General features: G+C 37.4%; 1 protein-coding gene across 5 annotated transcripts in view; it reads right to left on the bottom strand.

Moving 5' to 3' along the window:
- Positions 1 to 18,694, bottom strand: part of RSU1 (Ras suppressor protein 1) — a 250,560-nt gene that overhangs the window by 99,074 nt on the left and 132,792 nt on the right. The window contains exon 9 of one of the 5 annotated variants that reach the window (XM_077897075.1): positions 2,893 to 5,199. The exons of the other annotated variants lie outside the window; for them this stretch is intronic. Within the exon in view, the coding sequence (XP_077753201.1) occupies position 5,199 (1 nt within the window). The 3' untranslated portion in view covers positions 2,893 to 5,198. Of the gene's footprint in view, positions 1 to 2,892; positions 5,200 to 18,694 lie in introns of those variants that run through there. 5 annotated transcript variants of the gene reach the window in all.

Raw genomic sequence — 18,694 nt, 5'->3', positions numbered from 1 at the left:
ATGAATATACTAAAAGTCACTGACTTGTACACTTTGAATGCGTGAGTTGTACGATTTGTGAATTCTCTCTCAACAAAGCCAGGAAGGAAGCTCCTTGGCATCTGACTAGTCCTTGCCTGGCACGAAACCAAGAACTGGAATGGCCACCAAACTAAGTACTTGCTTCTGACTGAGGTCTTCTCTGGATTGCTCTTTTCTTCAGTCTCTCAAAGGCTGATCATTTTGGGGGAAACCAAGACAGGTTAACGACAGTTAGAACTCTCAGGGTCAGCTAATCTGATTTCTCAGATGCTCAACCAATTTGCTCACTCTCCGGATATACTGCTTATTGCTTTTCTCCTTCATACTGCCTGTGAGGAGATGTCAAAGCTTGTTACGAGCCTCTGACTGGAGCTACTTGGAGTAGAAGCTGCAATCTCCAATTAGTCAAGTTTAAAACTTGAGGAAGCAAGGAGACAACAGTGAGGGAGGCAAGTATGCAGATGGCCAAAATAAACAACAAACATTCATTTTCTTTTCTGAGATTGAACAGGAAATTCAACGATTCACTCTTATGCTTAAAAGCAGTGGCTTACAGAGAATTAAATGTATGTTACTCGATACAGAAGATGTATAACAAGAGTTTCCAAAATTACTGTTGAAAAGCAAGATATTGTTTTCTAGTTACTAGTTTTACTTAACCTATTAAAAACAGGAAACAGTGGAGTAAAAAGTGTTGACTCTGTCCAAGTCACAAAGTATAAAAGCATCAATTATGGCAGAGGGCTTTTAGACTCCATATATTTACAAGGAGGTAGTGAGCTCCTCTTCCTCTTTCCACTAGGTGTCCTATAAAAGGAGACTCTGTCTTCAGACTTTTAAATAGTTAAGGGAAATCCATTTAAATATTTCTTTAAAAAAATACCACAAGAACTTTATGAACCTCCTAAATCAAAGACTTAATCTCATTTTTATTTTTAATTTATTTTTTGAACCATCAATGCAGCTTTAACTTAAAAAGCTTTTTCACTCGAATTTATTCATAAGCAAGACAAACACCCTAACAGAACAGAGATTAGAAGGGGTCCTTGTGAATCATGAAGGCACAATATTCAGCATGTGTGAACACTGGGAATTAAATCACCCTCCCTCTCAGAGATATGCATCTTATTCCTTCAGTATCCAAACAACTGGGATAACTTATTTATCCAAATCAATTAACCAAATTAAAAAGAAAAAGCAAATTCAAAGGGAAGAATCTTATCAGTATTTAAAAAGAAGTACGGTACCTGAAAGAACCCAAGACAGAGCTTTGTAAATCCTAAGAGGTACTTAAAATCAGAGCTAATAAAAGAAGACAAAAACAAAAATTTTAACTTTGCTATATGGGAGAGAGGCACAAAAAGAAAGAAAACTAATTCAAAAGGCTTTTTACCACTATCTCCCAAATCAGGACACAGAAAATGTCAATGAGAGTAGAACTAGCCTCTCCTTCCTACCAAGTTCTTCAGAAGCAGGTGACTTTTGTAGGGGGCTGGACAGACCACACCTGAATTCTCCACTGAATTCAGTATGAAAATCCTTCTCAGGAGGAAGCACAACTCTCTCCACAGATCATTAATGTTTGACTAACAGCTCAAATTTTACTGGCAATCACTCCTTCATCTTGGTTGAGATGAAATTTTGTAAGACATAAGGGCATTTATTGGAAAAAACAAATAAAGCCATTCACACACAGTGATAAATTCCCAACGTGACACCATCAGAAACTCTTACAGTATTTACCACTACTTTAGGACTTCTGTTTAAAAAAAAACAAAACACATTCTTTTTTTTTTTTTTTCAAAACACATTCTGCTATCTAAAACTCTTTTCCAACTCCACTCCCTACACAGGATGACTTAGGAGTAGGCATTTCTCATCACAGAGTAACACACCTGTAGGGTGCTTTGTCAAGTTACACGTATGCAATTATCTCATTACACGTGACAATAATTAACTTGCTTTTTCCCTCAGGCGCAGTCTGTAATAATGGAATAACACTAATACCAAAATAAATTAAAACATGCAGGCATGTCCACTCTGTAAAAGCAGAGACCATCTCCTTTGCTCAGTATGGTTATTTTAAAGATCCTTTGTATTTGCAGGCACATCACAAGGTTGACAGGATAATAAGCAGGCTCATGGTGTCTCATTAATCACCTTTCTGTTACAACAGAGGTTTAAATACTGTATAGTAGCATAGCTAAACATGATTTTAGCAATATTTTTCTTCCTTCTCAAAATACTGACCTACTGTCAATGTTTATCAAACATGGCACACAGTAGGTGCTTCGTGAATGTCCACTGCTACTGATAACAATAATGATCAAGGTATCTTTTGAGAAGGCTTACAGACAAGTACAGAAAAAAAAAGAGGCCCAAAGGCAAGAACTGAATCTAAATGACCAAACTGACAATCAGAAATAAGAAGTCCTGAAAGACCTTGTTTTTATCCAAAAAAGAGAAAGCAGTGAATTTTTCATAATATATAGTTCACTCATGTTTTTAATATTTATAAGTGACACACATGATTTACGAACAAAAATGTGAACTATGGAATTTATTTAGATTTGATTTACTTGAATCATCTTTATTAGAAAAATTAATTTTTTATTGTCACATATCCAAGATGGTCCTCTGCACATGAATTTTTACTATGAAATAGTTTAAAAATTTAAATGCTATATGCGTCAAAGTTTTTACTACTGCGCTATCATGTTTCTTTTGATGTACTTACAAAATTTATTTTTCAAGCTTATGTCAAAAAAGGCATATATGATTGAATCATTGATCTGAAATAACCTCTTTATTCTCTTTTTTTCTGGATTAAAAAGGTGCTCTATTGTTTCTAGGTTAAGAAGGTGCTCTGTGTTTAGTGATGAAACTTATTCATTTATTTTGCCAACTTTTCATCTAAAATTTATTCGAGGAAGAGCCAGTTCAAATTTACATCATTTAAAGGAAAAATGCCAAATGCTCACCCTTCAAGATTATATATATATTTTTACCTTCCTTTAGCATAAGCAGATAAATTCTCCATGTCACGGCTGCTGAGTTTCCCTGCTATTTTTATTTTCTACTGACAGAATATTCAAAGCTGACAAATGTTGTAGAACAGACATAGTTATTAAAAGCTTCAATTTACAGCAAATAGTGACAGTTTGCTTTTGCTACTCATAAAGCAAAATCGAAGAGGTGTAAATACACAGAGAAGGTGGAACAAACATGCTTTAGATCTTTTTAGAATAGTTCCAATAAGCAATGCTCATTTGCCATATTATTCCAAAAGTCTTAGTTTAGTCACTGATTCAAAAAATAATAACATAATTATGGTTGGCAACTTTTAAATAATACTTTTAAAAACTTTACTTATGGCTATCCTTTATATTCAAGGAAGGTTTTTAAAAAACTCACAGATAAAGGACTTAAAACACAACATGGAGAGTTCTGTACTAATTAAGAAACATGTTTTTGCAGGAGGACAAAAAAATGAGGCAAATAAGCAAAATATTTCCAGTGCACAGGAATAACTGGTCTGCCGCCGAGCTGAACTTCCTACAATTGACCATCACCCAGATTTTTAGTACATTTTACTAACTGTTGAGGGGTAGAAAGACTTATGTACACAAGAACTATGTAAATTCTGAGTAATGGCAGGGGTCAGATAGTGTCAGAGACAATACCGAAAACGCTGGACATGGAACACTTCTTAGCACTTACGTGACCCCTTTGGAGGCTGAATCCTAGTGGTGTTAAAGCATAAAATATATTGTCGGCAGAATTTAGTAATGGCAAGAGAGACATCAGGCGAGGAAAAACCAGGAGCATTCATACAGAAAAAGTAAACTGTGTCTCATTCAAAAAGTGTGTCATCAGCAAAAGGAGTAATTTAGGAAGTCTGTTCATAGGCTATGGGAGAGGCCAAGACAACATAAGGAGGTGATAGTACCTGCCCCAAAGCAAGAAAATCAAGAAAGAATCTGGAGAAAGGAACCAGACCTTAACAGAGAAAAGCTTTTGCCAAACTTCCCACGGTGATGGGAATATTCTTTATCTCAACATGGGTGCTCAATATGTGATATATTCATTTTTCAAAACTCAGGGAAATACATACTTATAGTCTGCATGTACTGTGTACATAGCTTCAATTAAAAAAAAAAACTTAGGTCTTCCAAACATATATTTATTTTATTGCCTTCGATGCAAAATGAAGAGTCTTCTGTTAATTTTTTTAAAAATATTTCTTAAAAAGTATAAAAGGGAGAACTGAGAAAATCTAGCGGAAAAAATAGGAGTAGACCAGAGACAAACCATTAAACTTGGAGTCACCAATGAAAAAGAAAAAAAAAAAATCTTTCCAAAGACTCAGTGCTCATGGGAGCAAGTGAAAAAAGAGAAGTAATGATGCCTCATATCTGCATAACCTGACATATATCATCTATATTTAATAAAAAAGCATTTGTTTAATAAACTAGGCTATGAACAGCATCTCCATTTTTAGAGCCAATGAGATGTACAGAAGAGTTCACGGATATGCCTAAGGATACACAATTAGGACAGAGCCAGGATACAAATAGATCTCTCAGACTCCTACACATAACTCATCTCACAAAACAATACTCTGTGTGCATATTGTGTGTGGTGTGTAAAACATAAAAATAAGAACCACTGTTAGCTTCATATAGTAGTGATGAGGCTTTCCGCCTCGCCTCCACACAGGATGGGCGAGTATAAATGTGCTGGAAACTATGCGCATGAACTAAAACAATCATGAGTTCTTTTTCTTAAATATTCATTCATTCAATGGTTTAAAAATCTGCAACATTATACTCGGATATGCAAATATGTATCAACTAAATGCTTAACAGCCTAAAAAGCTCTCTGACTGGGTATGTTGAGTATAATTTCATTCTCTTAGCACAACTTTTATTATGACTTGATTGAAGTTAGTTGGCTTGATTTCAGAAAAGCGGGAAGAAGACAATGCCAAACAAGAGCCCATTTCCTGTGGATTAATTACTGAGATGCGCTTTCGGAAATCTTAGAGAGTGGGAAAGAACGGCACTCTTCAAAGGGTGTCCATAAAAGTTCACTGAGGCTCAAATGTGACATGAGGGCTGAAGGGTGCCTTGGCTGGTCCTGGAAATAGTGTTCTCACGTACATCCCCTCCTGGGTTCCTAAACATACGAAATTCTGCATTAGTACTGGCCTTCCTTCCATCTGCCCTCTGGTAACATCAGTTGCCCAGCCTCAAAGGGTCACAGCAAGACCTCGAAGCATGAATGGTTTGCTCTAGGTGGCTCACTGTGCTTACTCCAAACTTAACACACACACACACCCCAAAATGAAGCAAATCCGTTAGTGTAGATTTCAAAATCACAATCACTGATAAAACCCATATACAGTTTTTCCTTCCTAAATAGAAACGTGTATTTTGCGTTTTACCATAAAATGTGCAAGATACAATCTAATAATTAGTCAATGGATATTTGGGAATATAACATAGGGGTGAACCACCCAATTCAACTGTGATAACCCTTAAAATTTTCTCTCAAATGAAGTTTGTATCTTCTTCCACAATGAGAAATGGAAGACCAGTCACAGAACAATAAAGGCAAAAGCACTGCTAATATATAACCACCAAAAAAAGTGAAACACTGAGAGCGCAGTGCTTAAGAACATGGCCTTAGGCCTCAGATTTTGGTTCAATGGTGGGCTCTGTTACTCAGTAGCTGCATCACTGGGGGCAAAAAACTTAATTGATCAAAGCCTCAGTTTGCTGATCTATGAAGTAGGAGTAATTATATTTTCTTTTGACTTCATAAAGTATCCTGAGGATAATTTACATGAAGGGCTTACCAGGAGAAGATAGGGGATACAAGCTCAATAGTTATATAATTATATATAATTTTGTATATATGTATACATAATAATGCATACATAACAATTCTATAATAATTATTTTGAATAGTGCTATAATACAATAGAGAAAATGTTTCATTTTTTACTTAATATTTTTTAGTTATGAAATTTTGTTAGAACATTTACATGTTGTTGCTTAAAATGATAAGTTGCATGTAGTTAGAGAAAAATCATTAATAGAAAGTACAAAGAAAGAGCAAATACCACATGCAATCCTAACACTTGACAAAACTACTGGTATTTAAAGTGTATCCTCCAAAGCTTTCTTTTTAAAATGCACAGTTGCATGTAAGTATAGGTAGAGTATATAGTCTGCCTTTTAAATTTGTTATTTATTATGAAAATTCTCCAAAACCATTAGTCTTACAGAGCATTATATGGCTATATAAGCATTCAATCATACTGCTGCATCATGACTTCCCCAATCACGGGTTGTGGGGCACTCGGTACTTCCAATCACTGCTATTATAAATGAGGTTAAGTTTTTGTTTGCTTGGTTATTTGTTAAGGGGATTATAATCATGTACAAAATAAGGCGAAATAAGGTGAATGAGCCAAGCTGAAGAATCCCATTTCTTTCAAGGCTTTGGCCAGTAGCTGTCGGGTGGAGTTGTTATGAAAATCGATGTGTTTCAACAAGTGAGTTCTTAGTAACTCCCGAATTCCTTTCCATCATACATCCTTGGTCAACCAAGCGTACAGAGTATATGCCCAACCACGTTTTTAGGTTAACAGAGGTAGAACCGCAATGAGTTACCTGATCTCACAGAATTGGCTTACAATGTACTTCCATAAACACATTATGTAAGATAAAAGAAAAGTGGCTTTGACAAAAGTGACAAATTTTACTCAGAGTTTTTACAGAAAAAAACTTTTTGGAATAGGTCATTTAATAAAAAAAAATTCCTCATTTCTTGTACTATTTAATCAACAAAATTAGAATCAACAAAAACAAAATGAGAGACAGACAGGTTAATAGCTATCAATGATGTTTTTCAGTATCACAAAAATAGAACAAACAAATTGTTTCAAGGAAAAATACCCTTCACTTTAAATCCTGGAAATATGCAAATACAATATAGCTTCATACATTCAGGAAACTGGTTCTTTATTCCACAGAGGTTTTTCTGTCAGTGTTACAAGCTAAAAACAAAATATGAATGACAAGTGCACATACTTAGCTGATGGAGAATACAGAGTCCAACACTAACCACATTAATCTCTCAGAGGTTATGTGACTTCCGGGCAGAAATATTGATTCAGACCTAGTCTCCTGCCACCAAGTTTGACAAGTATTCTAATCTGAGCTGGGAAATTTCTCCCCAAAATGGTAATTTTCAGAACTTCCTGGAGCTCCTCTGGCTAACCTGGTAACTAACCTGATTATCTAGTTTAATTCATGGATTAAGAACTTTTTGATAAAGAGGCTGCTGCTAGATAATAAGAGTATATACACACAGACCTCACTGGAGACTGAAAGTTAATTAAAAGCTAACAGTTGAAAGAAGTGGGCAACGCTCCCCATGTAGTTATGTTAGGTTGGATCTTTAGCTTTGTGGGGGCTTGAGGGGTCAGTTTTTAATACTGCCACACATCTTAATCATACTCAACAACAAGAGCAATTCAGTCAACAATTCTAGAGCTTATTCTTCTCAGTGAGACTTTTACGTGTGTGTGCCTGAGACTCTGGAGAATTTTCATTCTTCCTCTCCCACAATTTCCTCCAGTGGCCCCAGGACCACCCCACAGAGAGTTCTTGAACTCGTGCTCATCAAAGTCTGCAGTCCTCCTTGGCCCACGCTAAGCAACAGCGTGATTATCCACTGGATTCTTCTTCTAGTGGGTAATTGGGTTTTATGCTATCATTTCATCTCAAACACACAAGGAGTTTTAGTGGTTTATGTCGTTTCCTTTCCTCTAATCGTGGTGTATCTTGGGTTTTGATTTTTCATTTTGCATGCCAACTTGTCAACTTCAATTGCAACAGAAATAAAACCATTTAGAATTATCTAAACTTGGGGGCTGAGATTTAAAAAAAACAAAATAAAACTGGTGTCATCTGGTACATTGTACATCTTTCTCAGAAGATCTTTCTTTACCCTTGAAAATATAAACCAAGTCTGTTCCCATGTTCAAGGTTTGACCAGAGAATATTTGGCTTCAAAGATAAACTGGTGTTTATTAAGAAAGTAGAGTAACTTTTGTGTTAAGTGACTTTTCTCCTCACATGTGATACAACGCGAGGAATGTCAGACTGGATTTGGCTGCCTGGGTCTTTAAAGGGAATGAGATGATAAGTACATGAGAATCCCTGCTATTCTCATCCTTCCCCACAAACAGTACTGTTCCAAATTTTAATCTTGCCAAACTGGTAGATATAAAATGGTATCACTGTGGTTTTAATTTGCAGTTCTCTGATTACTAATGAGGCCGATTATTTCCAGTTTCTTAACCGTTCATGTTTCTTTTTCTTTGAAATGTTTATTCATACCTCTTACCTACTCTGTTATTTTATTCATGTATTTTTTTTAACAGTTTTAGATTCCAATCCATCTATCATCAGTGATATGTGCTGCAGATTACTTCTCCCACTGTGGCTTGTCTGTTTAATTTGTTAAAGATACCCTGCTGATAAAGTGAACATTTATTTTAATATAGTTGAATTTACCAACTTTTTCTCTTGCGGTTTATGTTTTTTGGGGGGGGTGCGGTATAAGAAATCCTCCACTTTTTTTTTTTTTATTCTGTGTTTCATTTATTTTATGAAAAAGCTGATTTCCAATCTACATTAAACTAAGCTGAATACAAAGTCTGAGAGCAGGAGGCCTGGTGACCTCATTTACAAAAGACCACCAAGGCCACTATCCTTAGGTCTTAAGGTTTCAGAAGGGATCTTTTGGCTGGCTTTGTGTTTGCATGCCTCAGTGCCAGAGCGCAGGGACAGACCCTGTGTCTGCTGTGAGGCCTGGGTCAGCCCCCAGAGTACCAAGTCTCCCCTGCGGTCACCCTCAGCTAAAGAAATTATGTCCACAAACTTTCCATCCCCTGGCTTTGCTGCAGGTCCTAAATTTGCAGCCTCATCTTCATTAACAGTATTCCATCATGATGATGTGTGTGATACAGTCTGATACATGTGGATCCAGACATACAGCTAGAGAGCATTTGGCAACATCACCTTTGTTCCCAGTTTCTTCCTGAAACTCCCAGAGAGGCTCTCTCTTTTTCTTTTCTTTTCTTTTTTTTTTTTTTTTTGTTCATTTAAAATTCCATAGTTTTACTTTCCTTTTAAAACTTGGTTCAGGGGATCCCTGGGTGGCGCAGCGGTTTGTCGCCTGCCTTTGGCTCAGGGCGCGATCCTGGAGACCCAGGATCGAATCCCACGTCAGGCTCCCGGTGCATGGAGCCTGCTTCTCCCTCTGCCTATGTCTCTGCCTCTTCTCTCTCTCTCTCTCTCTGTGTGACTATCGTAAATAAATTAAAAAAAAAAAAAAAAAACAAAACTTGGTTTCATGACTTTAAAGATTCAAATATTTAATCTACCTGGAACTGATTTTCTTTATATGTCACAATCTGGTTTCATTTCTCTTCCTCCACTGTTAATGCATCGTTAATGAAACAGTTCACCTTCTTCCCCTAGATCTGCAACACTCATTCTGTCATCAAGCAAATCCCTGCGCATGCACGTATTATGTATGGGCTTTCTATACAGTTCCAGGGGTTTCTCTGTCTATACTAATAGCTAATTCCAGAGTCTTGATTACTGTGGGCTGATAACAGACCTTGGTCTCTGTCAGGCAAGACATCCCATCTCTCATCTTTCTGGTTTTTCCTCAGGAAGATCTTGGTTATTTTCAACGCTTCGCTTTTCCGAACAAGAAACTAGAACTAGCCAGTCAATTTGAACTATCTTTACGCTCTGGTTGCTTTTAACGTCTCCTCTTTTGTCTCTAATATCCTGACGCTCCACCATGATATGTCTAAATATGTATCTGTGTTGCTTGAAGTACAGCGTGTTCCCGCTATATGAGCATTCCAAACTTTGAACATTTCTGGAAAATTCTGTCCTTTACACCTTAAACAAATGAGCTCTCCACTACTGGGAGGAAAAAAAAACAGGACTCACTTTTCTGCATGTTTTGTGAGCACATGCACACAACTTTGGTTCTTGGTTAGCTTTGCAAAGATGTTTGTATGGCAAACAACATTAGAAGATAAGAGACTCCCCCTCTGGAGCTGAGAGATTGCTTACTTTCCTGGAGATAAAATATGTCTCTCTCTGCTGGCAAAGAGCAGATCTGCTTATAGTCCCTTTTAAAAGACTGAGGTCCCTTGCTGTGACTCAGACTTCTTGCATGGCACAGTATGCATCATCCCCACGTGACTTGGGGAGCACAGAGAATTGCCTTGACATATAGCTCAGGTTGCTTACTGCGCTGTGAGCAATAAAGTCTTTTTTCTGTGTGGTCCAGAAGTCTCGAATCTTCAAATCACAACCATGAAATTGTAGCAAGCTAATTTATTAAAATAAAAACAAAATTTTCATTATTCATTAAATTGTTATTATGATGAAGTTTCAAAGACCCTTCAATTCTTGACTTCCTTCTAATTTTCAATATTTAACATTTGGAGTTCACATTGACTTATGTTCCATCTTTTTCTTCTATCATCCCTACATTTTACTCTTGACTATTTCTTACCTCCTTTGTCTCTGCGCTTCATGTCGGGGGTTGTCCTTCGTGATCTTCCAATCCATTCATTCTCTCTTCAGCTGTGCATAATCCTCTATTTAACCAAACTACTGTGTTTTTATTTCTGATGATTCTGTTTCTTTCCTGTAATTCTATTTGCTTCCTTTTCAAATCTTTCTGAACATTTCTGATGGTCCTTCATCCCTTGCTCGACTTCTTCTTTATGTTCTTCCCATGCATTTGTTTTATATTCAAGACTCAGCATTCTGGTGTCCAGTGTCCTTAGGCATGGGAGACCTAATCTGTTTATAGTTTTGGTTGACATTGGTGACACATGGCTTGTGTTACGCCCCATCTGGTAATTACTGGATTGCTTTGTTGAGTGTGTGGTATTTCTTACAGTAATCCTGTATACACTAAATATGTAGGAACTTTGAGGAAAGTGGACTGTTAATGCTTTCCTCCAGAGAGGACTTACGCTTCTATCTACCAGCTGCCAGAAGGTTCTGCCAACCTGGAAACTTGTTATTTAAATTTTTTAGGTTAGGGTTTCCATGACCCTGCGAGAACTATAAATTTATAACCCAGACTCATCCAAAAATAAGCTTGTAGTAGCAAATTGTCAGAGGAGATGATGAATACAATGATTACTATTTTTTCCTTCACTTGGAGCAACAGCAAAAACAGTTTTCCTCCTCTGCTCCCTTTCCTGCAGAGCTTCCTCCCCACCCCCAGCTCTCACTTCCACTGAGGGTACACCTTCCACGAATGTTCTAGTTCTGCGACAGAGTTTCCTGTTTGGCCTTCCAACATTACCCAGACCTCCTGGTCTCTTTTTCCCCAAGGCAGCTAAGCTGTGAATTCCTTACACAGGTACTGCGATAGGGCAGTCCTGGCCTTGTCACCTACTCCTTTGGTTTCCAATTACTACATAGACTTTTTGCTCCTTACTCTCTTCCAAGTTCAACAAAACAACTAAAAAGTAAGTTTCTCTGATTTTATTCTGCATCTAGTCTTTCCTGGTGAAAAGGCTTTTAGGATATCTGATTCCCATACACAATCATTTCCATGTTTTCTTTTTTGCCCACACAGCCAAAAAAATGGGCATCTTTTCCATTTTGCAAATGCCTTTTACAGATGCTTAAAATTAGCTGACCATACAAGGAGGCAAGAGAGATTTTGAAATAACAGCTTTTCGTAAACTACAAAATTTAGACCAAAAGCATTCTGTAGCCCTCATACAGCTGGTATGATCTGATACTACATTTATCAGACTGACATTTGTATGTTCACAGGGTTAAGATAAAGCATTTCACATTTTCATTTTTAACCCATGTACCCACAGGTCGCCCTTTTCTTTGAGAAACATTTGTGAATTTTTTGAATGAATTTTTGATGGAAATCCCTGTGTTTCAATCTTTAAGAGATGCCATAAACTACTACCACGTACTTGAAAAAGAAAATACCTTAAATTTTTGTAGAATAATATAGTTTGGCTTCTTACTGATTCCACAATGACTTCTCCATATTCACTTTCCTAATAAAATTACACTGCCGCTTTTTAAACCATCCTTCATGTACATGTTCTAACCTGTCTGAACTCTGAATAGACTCTCAGGAATCTTAATTTTGGCGACTTTTTTTTGTCACAGCTTTAGATCTGTTTTTGGTTACTGGACATTAAAAAAAATCAGAAAAGACAGAAAAGAAGAATTAATAAATGAAAATCCTGTTGAAATTCTATGTTTAAAGCAAAGAAGCTTCAATTAGACATTCTCTGATAGTTTGTATGCTAACTCATACTTATTTAATTAAAGCGAAAACTGGAAGTACCTTTTCTTGCCATGATGAAATTAAAATACAAAATAATCAAAGAAATCAAGCAAACGACTATTCTGTGGAGTTAAAGTTAAGATTAAATTTGACTATAATCCATGACTAAAATGTCAGCTGTGGTAATAATGTGAGGGGCATTGCTCATCACTCCTTCAAACACTCTAAGTTTGAGAAGATGAAAGCATATTTATTCACTAGAAAAAAAGAAAGGAGCCAGAAGTCATGATGTGATGAAAAGCTCACTCAGGTTCTTCGGGCTGTTGCTCTCACTCCCTGTGGTCTGTACACCACTGAGTACCTACCTGTCAGCCACCCCTCCCGGTGCCATGACAAGGCTAGTATACATGTTCACTCTCCTTCCAAAAAATTCAGTCAGGATGGTCCATTTGAAGTCACCCTGTTCTAAGCAAGGGGCACTGTATATGTTCATGTGTGCTAGGAGGTACACTCATTTGTAACAGTCTAGCTTGTTCTGCTCCTTTTCATGCCCTCAGAGAGAAGAGTCTTTATCTTGGGAAGATGAAGGGGTTGAAAATAAAGACAGATTACATTTCAGGTCATAATTTGCTTATTTGGGGATCTACTTTCTTAAATGGAAAGAGCTGCAAGCTGCATTGAGAGAGTCTTTGAACATTTCCTCCTAATGCTCTTGATAATGGGTTAAAAATATTCCTCAATTAAGCCTCAACACGGCTCTGCAGAGCCAGTGCGGGACCATTAGCAGCCCTGTTGTGGGAGCGGCACAGGAGGCTGGCGGCCAGAGCTTCGCTGACAACTAGAAAGGTCACAGACATCGCCACTCACCCCGCACAACAACTACCTGTGTCGTTAGTGTGCAAAGGTCACCCGATGGTCTTTCTTAGTCCCACACATGGTACCCATGAAAAAACACAAGACAGACTCCACTCCGCATGCCCCGCAAACAGGTGTGCCCATGATCTTTTCTTTTGTTTTAAATATATTTTTTATTTATTTATGATAGTCATACAGAGAGAGAGAGAGGCAGAGACACAGGCAGAGGGAGAAGCAGGCTCCATGCACCGGGAGCCCGACCCGTGTATGGGATTCGATCCCGGGTCTCCAGGATCGGGCCCTGGGCCAAAGGCAGGCGCCAAACCGCTGCGCCACCCAGGGATCCCGCCCATGATCTTTTTACTTCAACCACAAACATGAAAGTACAGCCCAGCCCCACGGCGGGGGCCTAAGCCTGCTCTGTTAATAAGGTGAAATTACCCCTTTTCATTTTCTCCTATCATGAAGGGCTGGGTCCCAGAGCCAAGGCAGTTGGTGGCTCAAAGAAAAAGAATGCCCAGGTGGGCAGTGGGGTCGTTCTGGGAGGTTGTGGGCAGTGGGGGCGTTTGGAAAGAGAGCAAGTTCGAGTACTACACACTCCAGGAATCCCGAAAGGGATGGGGGTTAAATATGCCTTCATGAATGCTGTTTATGGTACAAACACTGACCTTTCCTTTATTGAGAATTTTATAGAACCCACTAAAATATAACAGCTCAGAAGCATCTAATACATCTCCTTTAACACATGACTCTGATTTATAAGGAAGAAAGGATTCATTTTCATGTTAGCAGTTTATGAGATCTCCAGGGAAATTCTCCACAACTGCGCAGACATTCCCTTTTCCCAGGGCTATCGCTATTGTCCCACTGAGGCATTCAGATAGAGCTGCTCACAGTCGCTGAACACAGATGGTGCTAGCTCTGGGATAGTTCATTGTTTTCTCCATGACTCTCGGGTGTATGGGAAGCTATTTCTAGAGGATTAACAACCATTAGAACATCAAACCAAGATGAGCAAGGAGGTGTTATATAGTGCATAAGAAGTTACATCTATAAAATAATGACATCTAGGACAGGTTCAATGAATGTTCCTGTAGATAAGCCAGCATTTAAAAACAGATGGAGAATTCAACTTTGAGCCAGAAGACTTGGGTTAGAGTCTGCTCTCCTAGCTGGGTAGTCCTGGGGAGGCCACTTTTACAGCTGTGCTTTCCACCCATACAAAGAGACATGAAATTAAACCAGATTGTCTGAGGCTTCTCTGAACTCTAGCATAATTAATATTCTAGCTTTAAAAGGTTTTATTCTTGTTTCCTAATATCATCTCCTAATTTCTACCAATTTAGAGATATTATTGAAGATTACTATTTCTTTATGCATATTCTTGCTAAGATTGTAGCCCACACTTCGTGGCATTCCATGATATCATATTATCATGAACACTATTTATTTACTGACATTTATTGAGTGTTTACTATGTGTCCAACACAGCTCTCAGTAATCTACATGCATTATCCCATAGAATCTTCTTTAACAACCCTATAAGATAGATACTATTATTCAATTTTACAGAAGAGATAATCAGTGCTCAAAAAGTTAAATAAAACGGGCACCTGGGTAGCTCAGTGGCTGAGCATCTGCCTTTGGTTCAGGTCATGATTCCGGAGTCCTGGGATGGAGTCCCAGATCAGGCTCCCTGTGGGAAGCTGCTTCTCCCTCTGCCTATGTCTCTGCCTCTCTCTCTCTCTGTCTCTCTCGTGAATAAATAAATAAAATCTTAAATAAATAAGTAAATAAATAATAAGTGGTGGACTTAGGATATGAAATGAAGGCAGTCTGACTCCAGAATTCATCATCTCAAATATACTGTCACATTGACCACAGCAACACACACTACTCAACAAACAATACCTAAAGCAAACCCAGTTCTCCATAAAATCTACATAAAGATTATGAACTTGTACTATTTCTCTACTACTCTGAAGAATTCACATCCTATTCAGATTTTCAGTAATAGGAATCTTTTGATACCTAAAGACTGATGATACAATACCTTTTTGTATTCAAGATTTGTTTGAAATATATTCCCTAAAGAAAAAAAACTTGTAATTCTCCTATAGAGACAGATGATTTCTTCTAAAGCTATGTAAAAGATCACATTAGGCAAAACAGAAATGATAAAATATGTATTTGGGAGATGCTGATACTGAAAATATTCCATGGATCATTCTAAAATTTAGACAAATTTCTATTACAGTGCCATGATAAAATGGACAAGATAATATATTGAATCAAGAAACAAGAACTCAACAGTTCATCTGGGCAGCTACGCAGTTATGAATAATTTTAATAAATATGCAAAGCTGCTGTTGTGCCACATAAAATAGCTAGTCAATTTTGAATCTGAAATATATTTTTAGACTATAATGTGTCTGTCCTTGGAATTAAATAATTGATTGTCACTTTCATGAATACTACTATTTTTGATTTTAGGATATCTGCATTTTGTCTTGTGCTTTCTTAAGATTAATTCTGGTCTCTTCACCATTTTATCTGTGACTATTTTATAGATTAATTTATAACTCGATTTTCATTCTACAGCTAGGTTCTTGCATACCAAAATACATTGCTGATCACTTGCCAAATGCATCTCTATACCCTAGAGATAATACTGCTGAACTAAGTTCAAGGATATGATTTGAAATAATAAATCCTATCTGCACCACACAAAATATATACATGATGCCATGGAATACATGCAGAAACAAATGCATCTTAAAGACCAAAGAAGCAAGTACTCACTTTCTGCTGTAATTGAATGAGGACATGAACAACAACACCTTCAAATTACATGTTAATTTGAAAATATTTACTTTAGCCTTTCCTAATGGTCCACGCCCAAGAGACAGGTTCAGATAGTTATGTTAACTGCCAGAATATCATAAAGACCCTGGATCTGTCTTGGTCTCAAGAATGAAACCAACACTTAGCAAGAATGAAGCTTATACTTTAGCCATCTATCTATCTAGTTAAGAAATCAGCTCTGGAAAGCAATACATTTTCCCAGATTCACTTTTATAACTATATTCAGTATAGGAAACAAAAGGGAATAAAAATTAAGAGCCTTGAATACTGGGTGAGACTCTGCCTTGTGGTCTTAAGCTAAGTCACCTCTAAGCCTGTTTATTATACTTAAAGTCCCTCTGTTAATGAGTACTTACCAATGGACATGAACTAGTGTGCATCCTGTGTGCATTTTCTTAGTTCTTATAACAGTGCAATTATACTACAGTATCATATGCAGCTGTACTACAGTGCAATGCAATTAGAACCATACTATAAAAATACAGTATTATTAAGTCTACGTTACATATGAAAAAATATATACAATGAGCCTGCTAGATGTTAGGCATTTAGAAGCTAAGAAAAATGATGAATCAAAAGATCTATGATCACTGTCCTCCTGAAGGTTACCAATACAGCAGGAAAAGATATATATAATCCTACAAGTAAATATAGCATTACAAGATTAATAAGTGGCAGAGTATCGTGACAATAGGTGTGGTGAGCTGAGCCGAGATTCTGAGTAAGACTGTTTGTATTTTCGCGCTGGCACATATAATTCTATTCCTGGGCAACTTAGCTAGTGTCTCTGTATTTCAGTTCCTCCCTCTGTAAAATGCTGATTACAGTACCTACCTCACAGAGTTGCTATAATGATTAAATAGCAAGCATCCAATGAACAGCTGTGGTTCCTTTCTGCTATTATAACTATTTGACCTCATTGAAGGGTGAGGGCAGACTCCTCAGATAAAATCTAAGCCTAAAAGAAATACATAAAATAAAACCTAAAATCTCCACAATAGTGTGAATTAACCAGTCAGTGAGGAAGGATGGGTGCTGGGTAGAAAAAATGTTTCAGGGATCCCTGGGTGGCGCAGCGGTTTAGCGCCTGCCTTTGGCCCAGGGCGTGATCCTGGAGACCCAAGATCGAATCCCACGTCGGGCTCCCGGTGCATGGAGCCTGCTTCTCCCTCTGCCTAGGTCTCTGCCTCTCTCTCTCTCTGTGTGTGTGACTATCATAAATAAATAAAAATTAAAAAAAAAAGATTAAAAAAAAAAAAAGAAAAAATGTTTCAGGCACTTAAAAAGGTCCAATAAACATACTATGATATTAACTAGCTAGGCTATCTTAAATCATTTACTCACTTGAGGATTCAATTTCATCATGTAAAAAATAAGAAGGGAAATTAGATAATCACTGTGATTCCATGATCTTTATGCTTCACAAAATTTTAACACAGTAAAACAAACTATTGGAAATAGACTTTAGCGGAACACATTTTACTCATTTCCCTAGTTATAACTGCAGCCAAAAAGGCCTCAGATGTAAATTTTAAGAACAGTCCCACTTTATCTCCTTTCTACTCTCCTTGTTCTGATCTCCCTCATTATTAACTTTCTTACATCTGTAAATAAAAGGAATCACACTGCAGTAACCTTGTTTTCTACCTGTGAAGGTGGTTTACATTTCTCTAACTGTAAAGTCAATTTTCTCTTCCAGGAGGATCATCCATAGACATGATTCCAGGCAGCTATGTCTTATTAAAAGGACTGCTGTATATAAATATGTCTGGATGTTTAAGTTTAGGTTTATATTTACCATATTGTTGACGTAACATTATATGTATTTATGATGAAATTTCCTTCCTTAGTTGGCAGACCAGTATCTAGTTAAAAGAAAGGGGTCTGGGGAAGACTTAGCCAAAAGAAAGATCAACTGTAGCTCCAGCCTGAATTGGCTTCCTAAATTCTAGGACCATAAAACCTCTTCCCTAATAGATTTCTCTCCATTTAGGGTTATTCAGAAACCTCAAATTCAGGGTATATAAAATCAAACTTATCTTTCATTCCCTCCTGCCTTGACTGCCCCCTTTTCTCCCATGTTCTGTTGGTCAGCACTGGTCAGCACCATGGATAGCTCTGCAGGGATCTTTTAGCTCCAAACTGTGGACGGAAATGAAAGAATCTTTTATAGCTAAGGGGGGGAGGGAGGGGAACTGGGGTGAAGGACATGGGATCTGAGCTATTTTTATTTTCTTTTTTAAGGTCAAGTAATGTAATATAGAGCTTAGCAGGAACTATCTCCACAACAAATTCTATGATATAGGCACTCATCTCTCTTTTATTTAGAGTATTTTCAACTTTATTTGGAAAAATTCTACGCATACTCAAGAGTCAAGAGAATAAAGTAAATCCCCATGTACCCACCACCCATCCAGCTCCAAAACCTATCTACTCAGGGCATGTTCTATTTCACTCATTTTCACTTCTACTTCCCCCTTTCAACTCTACCACATTATTCTGAGGCAAATGGGAGAAATTATATTATTTTAATATATAATCACCATCTATGACCAAACCTAAAAATTCT

The sequence above is a fragment of the Canis aureus genome, chromosome 5, assembly GCF_053574225.1.
Source record: "Canis aureus isolate CA01 chromosome 5, VMU_Caureus_v.1.0, whole genome shotgun sequence".
In the NCBI taxonomy this organism is placed as follows: Eukaryota; Metazoa; Chordata; class Mammalia; order Carnivora; family Canidae; genus Canis; species Canis aureus.
Note: the sequence above shows the minus strand (reverse complement) of the source record. Positions and strands in the feature narration are given on the sequence as shown.